Genomic DNA, 11,186 nt, shown 5'->3' with positions numbered 1-11,186 from the left:
GGGTGATGTCATCTCTTGGAGTTTTTCAATCAGACTTCAGTAGGTACTTTAATGGTCTACACCAAGTTTTCAGTTAGGTTTTGGGAAGTACATAAATGGCCTACACCAGGCTTTCTCAACCTTTTAACCCTAGAGGAACCCCAAAAATAATTTTCATGTCTCGAGGAACCCTTACTAAAACCAATTCATCAGGGCTCAATCGGAACAATGCCCCTTATATTGGTGATTATTAGGAAAAGTAGTGCTCAGAATGGCACCCTTAAAGACAGCTAAAAAAGATATTTGGTGTCATGCTGCTGGCTTTGCTAAGTGGTGCTGAACCTTGAACTCTGTAGGCATCATCAAATAGGTGATTCATCAGCCAAAGCTCAAGGAACCCCTAGCAACCTTTGGAGGAATTTCAGGGTTCCAGGGAACCCTAGTTGAGAATGGCTGGCCTACACCTAAAGCAGGGGCATTATTTACCTTTGGTCAAAGCTGCACTAAGCAGTCTTTTGCAAAAGTGACCTATTCCTATAAGTTGGGCCATTGCCTGCAAGCCTTCACTAATGTAACCACTGTGTAGCAATTAGACCTGACATCAATTTTATCCCTTCTCTACAGTACATTATCCAAAACTAGAAAAAAAAAGGTTTTTGCTGGAGTGATTCTTTACCTTAAACCTTAGATCTTTTGGCTGAAAACCCTGCCTCTGATGCCATGTACATGCGACCAGTTTTCCCGTCGGAATAAACTCTGAAGGTTTTTCTGATGGAGTTCCGATGGAATTCCGCTGAAACTGTCTTGCGTACACACGATCACACCAAAGTCTGATCGTCAAAAATGCGGTGATGTACAGCACGTACGACTGAACTAGAAAAAGGAAGTTCAATAGCCAGTAGCCAACAGCTTCCGTCGTCTCGTACTTGCTTCACAGCATGCGTTGTTTTTGGTCCGTCAGAACAGCATACAGACGAGCTGTTTTCCCGATAGGAATTGGTTCCGTCAGAAATATTTAGAACATGTTCTATTTCTAGGTCTGTCAGAATTTTCGAAAAAAAAAGTCCGATGAGGCCTACACACGATAGGAATATACGATGAAAAGCTTCCGTCTGACTTTTTCTGTTGGACATTCCGCTCATGTGTACGCGGCATGACACAAACATTGCCCACATCCTCCACTACCCCGCCAAATGTTTTGCTGGAGCAGGGGGGGTCTCAATCTTCAAACTGTATTATGTGCCATGTCATGTAAATATAAAATGCAACAGGAAGAGTGAGACCCTTTCAAAGCCATGCAGGTGTGGAAGCCTGGGAATCTTGTTACAAAGATTTTACTGCCAAAGTACCCTAAACATATATAAAGAAGAAATGTTGACAACTTCTACCTAGAGCTGAAATATCAGTTTTAGGTGGACTGACCCTTTAAGAGCACGATATAATCTCATGAGTAGAAATCCTAGAATAAGTATTTTTAACGTATCAGTCATTATATTTTAAAACCATGTAAACAGGACCTTTTAGCTCTGTAAAACACGTGCATACATGCACTCACACATAATACTGGCCTGAATTAATATACTCCAGTTCAGATGATCACACTGCAGTACTGTTCTGAGCTGCCAGAGACTATACTGAATCAGACCCACAAAGGAAGCTTAACACAGGCCTGCAGGCTTGTAGAGGGATACACTGTGCAGAGGTAAGTAATTCATTCATTCCTTATCATACAGAAACATACACACATGCACATAAAATACGAGTAGGTGCATGAAGCAGATCATGCCTTTATTAGAATCATCTGTGTGGTGCTTAGGATCCCTTTGTAAAATCCCAAATAGCACATCATTTGCAGTGTTCAGATATGATTCATCAAATACTGGACAGGTGTATTTGTAGGAAGAATAATTCAAATATAATATTACATATTATTCTAAAAAACAAAACCAGAATCCTGAATTACGAAGGTATGCGGTGTTTATAGGCTACAATATTTTTTTTATTTCTCCTTCTCCTCTCCTACGTTTCTTTTTATTATCTTACTACACTAAATGACCCCACGTGGCAGATTATAATGATAGATGGGGAAGTTTTGAAGAATTTAATGTCAAGAGGGATAGGGCAAAGAGCAAGACGAACCTAAGAGATGCAAGAGGGGGTTAACTGCAGAACAGGACCTGTTTTATCAAAGTGTCTGAAATAAAAACTGTATGCTCTGCCCCACAGCAATGTAAATCAATGTTTCATCTCTGGGAGGTAATTAATTTACTAAAGTATAACTCTTGCCAAACGGGGGTTAATATGCAAATTTCAGTATGTTTGGCCAATAGCAACCTGTTATATTGTATCTTCATTTGAAAATTAAAACACAGTTTTATAAATCAGGTTTAGTAAGCTTGTGGCTGTTGTGGATTCCACTTTGTTTTCAGGAATACTGTCACTGTATAATAAAGGAAACTCATCATGATAAAAATATGGAAGTTGCCATTGATGACTTGGTTTGTCATTCCTATCCTTGCTTCACTGCTTAGTAACTCACTGACTAATTAGAGGGTCTATGTATAAAACATTTACTGTTTGATTGTGACACACATTTGCGCATCTCCAACAAAATTTTCCATAGTCTGTGTTATAGAACTATCTTGTATAATCATTAGCACCATCTAGTGGTCATAATGTAGTATTTGTTTTTTAAATACCTTTGTTGGTAAATAAGGAGTTCCGGCCACTAGATGGCATTTTCAATCTTACAAGATAGTTTCTATAACACAAAATATTGCAAATTTTGTTGGAGCTGTGTAAATGTGTATCAAATGTATTCAAACTTTTTTTTTCATAGACCCCTAGGTGTCCTGGTTTCTAAAATGCACATACATGTTCTGTGTCAGTGAGAAACCAAGCAGGATGGCTAAGGATGAGAACCCAAGCAGGATGAGGTGAGAAATCAAGCATTATGAAGATTGATAATGATGTCAAACCCTTCAAATTCGATCCATCTATGGGCAGGCTGAATGTACCCAAGTCAATCCATCGATTGACTTGGGTACAACCAGCCTGTCTAATTTTTGACATAAGATTACTGCTGGTAGCTATAGCTGCTAGCAGTAATCATTGTGTTCTGCCAGTCAGGAAGGCTCCTTGCCCCCCCTGCTGGCAGAACACAACAGTGCTGCGGTAGGCATTCCCCCATCAGCGCTGACTGTGTTGATGGGGGAATTAAGTGATTTTCTTTTCTTCCTCCCATGATAGAAAGAAAGAAAATTTAAATATATCTGGGCTGCTTAAGGGGGTTGTAAAGTCAAAAGGTTTTTTTATCTTAATACACTGTATGCATTATGGTAAAAAGCTTTCTGTGTGCAGCAGCCCCCCTCAGCCCCCCTAACACTTACCTGAGGTCCCTCTCTGTCCAGCGAAGTCCACGAGTGTCTCGGCTGTCCACTGTCCAATATTTTCCTTCCTAATTGGCTGAGACACAGCAGTGGCGCCATTGGCTCCCGCTGCTGTCAATCAAAATCAGCTAGCCAATCATGGGAGAGAGGGGGTGGCTCCAGGGCGGGGCTCCCTATCTGAATAGACACAGGGAGCTGTGACTCAGCTCGGGTTCCCCCATAGCAAGCTGCTTGCTGCGGGGGCACTGAACAGGAGGGAGGGGCCAGGAGCACACAAGAGGGACCCGAGAAGAGGAGGATCCAGGATGCTCTGTGCAAAACCACTGCAACAGAGCAAGTAAGTATAACATGTTTGTTATTTTTATAGGCAAAAAACAAGACTTTACAATCACTTTAAGTTTATGGTTGTAGCTCCTGAATTACAGCCTGATGGGTTCCGTTTAAAACCTGAAATCTGCAGATTAACGTTCCCTTATGTAGCAATCACTCTTGGCGGAGCTGCTTGTTACCTTCACTCTCCTTCCCTCTGTTTCACCGGCACTGGGTCTAGGGTTCCGTTGAGTTTACCTCCGGATGATACAAGCATCAACACTTGAGTACGTTTTCAATGCTTTATTGAACAATTAACGAAGGAAGTAGCAGGAAAGAGGCAGAAGGGAAACTGCAGGGAAAGCTCAAATACCTTTCTGTAGGATTCTTGACAAATGTGCTTTAGAGTTGAATATTACAGTAGAATGCGCTCCCCTCGTGGGACACACTCTTTGCTCGCCTGGATAGGCCTCTCTCACTTGCCTAGCAGCCAGTACGTAGCACGAACAAAAGTCTCTGCCACAGACTTGCTTGGGATGAACCCGTACGATCCTCTGCCACAGGATGTATTGGTTTTGTGGTGAATGTCAGTCACAGTGCTTGAACCTTTAAGGCAAACCCAGCAACATTATGCTGTAAAGTTATTTTAGGATACGTCCTCCAACCGAGTCACCAGGCCCCTCTCCAGACCAGCACTCTGCATGTTCCTTCCATGATGGGTCCTCCCCTGGGATCTTCTCGGTTGTCCAGCTTCTTCACTCTGGATAGACAGCTTAGGACCATTCCTTGGACGCTGTGGTAGGCCCCAGACAAACTTCTGGGCCCACCCATGCGCCGCAGCGATGTGGGCCTCCAGAACGGAGGACCACGAGATAGCACTCTAACGCATACCTGTCGGCCAGGAGGGCCAGCAAGTGGCTGTAAAACAAACCCCAAAATAAATACCCTCTCCCAGAATGCAACTCGGAGGACCACCTCCACCGAGTTGTCTCCGGGACAGAGGAGCACCCATACGCTTTGACACGTTGCCTTTCCAACACTAGCCAGTGGTAACAGCGACACCCACCGGCTCAGTATGGAAACACACGCAACGTCAGCCAAGCTGGAACAGAGGCAAATCTAACTTCCCTAACGAACAAGTTACTAAATTTACCTATCAGATGGTAGATCGCAAATCTACCAGCACTACACTTATACAATGCCCTGTGCAAAGGGAATGTTCATCTACATTCTATATTACAGTTACCAGAATCCCCAGTGAAATCTGGGGACACCCTAGTGACCCTGCCCACTTTTAACCATGCCGACAAAATTACACCCACATTTGTAGCCACACACTTCCTCAAACAATTGGTCACAAACTTTTGGAACAAGAGGCAGACATTCAATGCCTTTGGGCACCATGAGTAGACACATGGGCCGAATGTTGGCCGTTTTTTATTGAATCGAATGATGATTCCGGCCCGTGTTTACGGGGCTTAAGAGAGTACAGTGGGAGGAGCTGACATTCCCCTCTGATGAATGCAAGCTGGCAGGGGGGGTTCACGTGTCTGCACAGCAGGGCTCTGCAAAGTAGGTATTAAGCATTATAATTTTAGGAAAACACACACTGTACTGAACAGGGACCTAAAACAAAGAGGTTCAAAGTAATTAATACATGTTTCTTTACTTTACAAGCACTGGAGCAGCTACAGGGAATAGAATTATACAGGCATGAGAGGAAATGAGGAGAGGAGGGGAGAGGAGAGGGGAGGGGAGGGACGGGGAGGAGATCGGCTCTCACACTGACTACGGAAGAGACAGGGAGAGAGGGAAGGGGAGATGCTGAGACACTGAGGAGATAGCTGGAGAACAGGCGCACATAAACTATCAGAGATCAGCAGTCATGATAAACGTGGTCAGTTTACAGAAGGGCAAGCCGGAACAGGCAGAATCAACCAGGTATTGTACAACATAGAAAGGAACAATTGACATGGCAAAATCACTGTGCTATATCTAATGCCTTAAATGGACAGGAGCATTGTTTTTGTTTTTATTTACTTTCAATGTGTTTTTATTTTCAAAATGCAAAAATAACAATAGCGTACATTGCTGTGTACATGACACCTGGGGGAAGGCCCCAAGTGTTGCCTTATTTTACAAAAACAGTCTTCAAACATATTAATGAACAGTTTCTACACTGAGTGTAGACTTGGTGGGCTGTCATTCCAGCAGACTAGGAAGAGCTGCTGTAGGGTTTAACCCGCGGCCAGGCCCCTAGCGGAGCAGAATTCCTCTCTGCCTCCGGCACCCTCAACGGGATTTTACTGTGCCAGAGGAGGAGTCCTCCCGCCTCTCCCGTTGCAACCCCGGTTTGAAGTCCTTCATGACTGCCCAGAGACACCATCAGACTGAGTAGTATCAGAATAATAGTATAGGTGGAAAAAGAGGAGAGGGGGGGGGAGTGGATGCACGTGCCTAATTTGAACTTTGGGAGGGTGCGTGCCCGCAGGGATACCAGGGATGAGGGAGACTCCCACAAAGAGGGCCCAAGACTATCATATCTTATGGAATTTCTTGGCAGTATCGGTCAGGATACTGGTCAGCTTTTCTTGGGTCATAATCCACAAAATCTTCCTTTTGACTGCCATAATGGAAGGTTTTGGTTGTTTCCAGGCTTTGGCGATTGTGAGCTTAGCTCCTAGAAAGATAAAGTGGTTTCGTTTTTGAGTAGCCTTCGGGAGTTGGGGGACATGTTTTTGTTTTTTTAGGGTTACAACCACTTCAAATTCAGGTACCCCCCCAAAGTGCCATTTAATTACAGGGACAGGAGAGGAGGCCTTAAAGTTGAACTTTCCTTTTGGGTGAAGCTCCACTTTAAGAACCCTTTTACATTTTCATAAAGGTCTACAATATGTAACTGGGGGGAATCTCTCCAACGGGGACACAGCAAAAAAAAAGAAGGACTTTTTAATAGATCAGAGAAGGATGAGAAACTCTGTCAGATTTTTTATTGCTTGCTCTGTACCACCTGAGGGGTTGTTCCTGGCTTCCCTTAGAGTTACCGGAGTGGTTATCGAGAAGCACCTAGTACAAAAGTTCATATCACTTAAAGGTCTTTTTGAATTTTTTATTGGTTAAGAGCATCAAATAAAGCCAACACATGGGAAAGGCCTCCCTTTCTTCAGGGCTTGAGCAGTGGATTGTATTAGGATCACAATGAATAGGACTTGATCAAGACTGTTAAATCTTAACAGCCCTATGAACTGCTGGCAGGGATTTATATAGTTACCAGGACAAAAAATGAGGAGAAACGTGCCCCTAAATGAGACAAAGGCAGCAATAAAAAACTAACAGAGGTTCTGATGCTTGCCTTACTATTCAAAACTAAAACAGACAATGTTGCATGCTGGGTGTGACTAAATAGACATGGCTTTCCAGTTGTGGCGCCCTAAGATCTATGACTCTCTTCATGCAAAAGTTCCTATAGAATGAAGGGTAATGGATGGGCTCAATTCACGAACGAATATCGAATGAGATAATGGAATCACATGACACATTTTTTCCAATGATCTCATGCAATGCTGAAAATGTCAATTCACTATCACCTTATGCAGTATTTACCTCAAAAAAGCAAAAGCGCTCAGTAAATACCCCATAGAGTCAATACAATAAAGGAAAACAATAAATAAATGATTTAAATAAGTAGTGGTCCAGGCAGTGGCAGCTGATGGTAAATTTTTTTAGGGGGGCAACCCCACCTGGTCCGGTCAGTCGGGTCATCAGGAGCACGGGCACTTACCCCTTCTATGGTGGGCAGCGCTTCACCCGGGCGACTAGCGGCGGCTTATTCTTCCCCTGCTTTCCTCCTCAGCATCATAGGCGGCGGCTTCCCCTTCCTCTGCTCTCTTCCGCAGGCATCACGGGCTGCGGCTTTTTCTTATTCCTCTGCTCTCCTCCTCGGCATCACAGGCGGCAGCTTCCCCTTCCCTTGCTTCTGCTTCCGCCGTGTGTCTCCTCCCTCCTCCTCCTAGGCCAATTGAAACGCTTTTACTTTCGGCCAATCGGGAACGGGGTCTCAGACCAGCTTCCTGATTGTCTGGGAGGAGAATCAGTGTAACAATAACGAATATTCATTTGCTATTGTCACACAACTGGGTGGGGTCAGGGCGCAGTGCTCTGCGCCCCGAGCCCACTCTCTTTTAAAGCCTATTAGAGCCTCTGGCTCTAATCACGTGCTTCAAAAAAAAAATCCTGATTGGAATCCATGCGTCCATGTAGATTAGGGGGCTGGACGAATGGATGGGGGGACAGAGCCCCTGTGCCCCTAATGGATGGGCCACCACTGGGTCCAGGCATGAGGTATTTAGGGAATGTAAAAATATAATAGCCAGTTTGAAGTAGTCATCTACCTTTTTGGATCAGTCTCTCAACAGTAATGCTTATAAACCTAAATATGGAAAAACAGAATCATTGGGTTTGATTTACTTAAAGTTTAACTAAAGGCAAACTTTTTTTAGTTTTGGACAGAGCGGAGATGGATAACCCCTGTCAGGTTTTTATTGCTGTCTGTGCCCCCATTAGGGAGAATCACCCTCTGTATTTTTTCTATTTACTGCTATTCCAGTCACCTTTTTACTTTTGTATTAAAAGATATCCTGCCGGGACAGCACTGTTGGCATATTTCTAAGGTTTAAACCATTTAACCTCTTTATTAGCAATAAAAATTGACAGGGGTTCTAATCCTTCTCCACTATATCCATCCCGCTGGATATCACCTCTTGAGATGAATGCCGAATGGTTTCATGAGATAAATACCTTACATTTCGATGAAATACTCATACTTTATTTGAGTAGCATTTTTTTGTGAATAGCAAAAACTTTTTTGAAAAACGCTATGAGCTACTTTACCTCTGCTTTTAAAGAGGAAAATACTGCTTTGTGAATGGAGCCCATTGTTTTTAATTACTTCCCGACTATCGAATGATGGCTACAGCGCGGCCGGCCATTCTGGGAGGGCGTCATATGATGCCCTCTCGTGATCGCCCTTGCAGCATGCCTGCTGCGGTGCACTCTGTGATCACTGTGGATAGTCCTTAGGACCACCAGTGCTGCCAATTAGTACCCATCAGTGCCTCCTCATTCGTGCCACCTATCAGTGCTGCCTATCAGTGCCCTTCAGTGCCACCTATCAGTGCCACCTATTAGTACCGCCTATCAGTGCAGCCTCATAAGTGCCTTCTCATCAGTGCCCACCAGTACTGCCTCATCAGTGTCCATCAGTACAGCCCTAAGTGTTGAAGATTATATATCATCGTATCACCCTGTTCAATTTAGACATTATCTGCCTGGTCCTGTTACTCAGAGCGCCCTTACATACATGTTTATCAGTGTCTATAAGTATCAGCTGATCACATGGGAAAGGGCCGCTGTGATTGCGCTGGATGCACATCCCAGGGGGCACGCGGGAGGACACCCTCCCAAAATTGGAAGCCTGGGGCTCGGATGGGGGGGGGGGGCAGGAGGCCCATCATAGTTTCTTGCACCGGGGCTCTGATGGTTCTATCTACACCTCTAGGTTTTTTTATGCTATTTTTTTAACACACAAATATTTTTGAGCTCTGTCACTCACGGACAGTACATTGACTGCCCTAACCTTTTAACACCATAACAATGGTGACCAATATGATTTAGAACTAAACATTTTTCTAGTTCTTGTTCTCAGCTACAGCTAGACCTCAGATATCCGGTTCTTGATTTTTTTTTTTTCTTTATTTTTAGTTTTTAGCTGTTGCACAGTGTTCCTTTTGTCTGAGAATTTCATTCCAACAACTAATGCTGCATTTACAAGTGGGATAAATTACTTTGACACGGTCGCTACAAGAAAGAAAGAAGTAATGTGCGGTTAATGCCCTCTGAATAAAGTGCACATTTTTCACAAGATTTGAATAACCTGGTAGAGCAAAGCAGAACTGGGAATTGCTGCAAATGTGTCAAATAAATAAATCTTTTATTCCAGTTCTGCCATGGATCATGTGCATGTCCAGAGTAATTTCTTTTTTTTTTTCTTTATAAGGGCTTATCTATAAATTGCTTATATAACGGGACAAAGCTTCAGTTGGTATTATAATATACTATAATATAATGTAATATAAACCCCCTCAAGAACCCCCATATGCATTTTTTTGTTATCTAAAATAGATGCATTGCATCATTGTAATTTTAGGGAAATGTACAACCCATTGTAATTTTAGGAAACCTACAATATCAGGCGGAGGGCATTTCTAAAAGAAGAAACTAACCAAATATGACCAGGGGGGTGCCTGCTAACTTGTCCTGAGTGAGCACAGGTTTGCTTTAATTAACCACTTTAAGATCAGGCCTTTTCTGAAACTTTTTGCTTACAAGTTAAAATTTGTATTTTTTTGCTAGAAAATTAATTAGAACCCCCAAACATTATATATTTTTTTTTAGCTGAGACCCCAGAGAATAAAATGGTGATCATTGCAACATTTTACGTCACATCATATTTGTGCAGCGGTCTTACAAATGCAATTTTTTGGGGAAAAATACACTTTTTTGAATAGAAAATCCCCCAAAACAGTAAAGTTAGCCCATTTTTTTTTGTCTATTGTGATGATATTACGCAGAGTAATGTTCATGGAATGGCGACAAACTATGGTACAAACTATGGTACTTAAAAATCTACATAAGCTTCAAAAATGTTTACAGGCTACTGGTTTAAAGTTACAGAGGAGGTCTAGTGCTAGAATTATTGCTCACACTCATACGTATGCGTTCGCTTCTGCACTCAAGCTCGGAGGGATGGGGGCACTTTAATTTATTTTTTTCTTATTTATTTAATGTTTTATTTTTTATTTTTACAGTGTCCCTTTACATTTTTTGTAATTACTTTTATTCCTATTACAAGGAATGTAAACATCCCTTGTAATAGAAATAAGCATGACAGAGCCTCTTTATTGCGAGATCTGGGGTCAAAAAGACTCAGATGTCACATCTACAGTTAAAAGCAACTGCGGCCCATCCATACGGGCACCACACCCCCTAATTTACATACAGGGCACAAGATGCATGGATTCAAATTTTTTTTTTTTTTTTTTTAGCAGCATGTGATTAGAGCTGGAGGCTCTAACTGGCTTCAAAAAAGGGTGGACTCGGGGCTTAGAGCACTGCACCCTGAGCCAACCCAATTGTGTGACAATAGCAAGTTAATATTGTCTTCCTAATTCTCCTCCCGGCCAATCCCGGCTCAGGAAGCAGGTCCTGAGAACCGATTGGCCAAGAGGAGAGGCAATCCTATTGGCTGCCAAGGAGGAGGAGGGAGAAGACGCCAGGGAAGCCGCGCTGCCGAGAAACTGGGGAAGGAGAAGACGCAGGATGAAGCTGCCGCCCAAGGGAAGCCCGCGACCTAGATGGGGTAAGTGACCAACCAGGGAGGGGGGTATGTGGGAGACCTGACCGACAGACGGGGGGTTTGTCGGCAGATGGCTTGAGAACCCCCTCCAAACA

The 11,186-nt window shown here is 43.3% G+C and overlaps 1 protein-coding gene across 1 annotated transcript in view; it reads left to right on the top strand.

The window, feature by feature from the left end:
• Nucleotides 1-1,570: 1,570 nt before the first annotated feature.
• Nucleotides 1,571-11,186, top strand: part of LOC141110946 (BAR/IMD domain-containing adapter protein 2-like) — a 291,276-nt gene continuing 281,660 nt past the window's right edge. Inside the window, exon 1 of the mRNA XM_073602762.1 lies at nucleotides 1,571-1,681. Within this exon, the coding sequence (XP_073458863.1) occupies nucleotides 1,572-1,681 (110 nt within the window). The 5' untranslated portion in view covers nucleotide 1,571. The remainder of the gene's footprint in view (nucleotides 1,682-11,186) is intronic.

This window comes from Aquarana catesbeiana, linkage group LG10, assembly GCF_042186555.1.
Source record: "Aquarana catesbeiana isolate 2022-GZ linkage group LG10, ASM4218655v1, whole genome shotgun sequence".
Taxonomy (NCBI): Eukaryota; Metazoa; Chordata; class Amphibia; order Anura; family Ranidae; genus Aquarana; species Aquarana catesbeiana.
The sequence above is the reverse complement of the archived record's forward strand: the minus strand, read 5'-3'. Positions and strand labels throughout refer to the sequence as shown.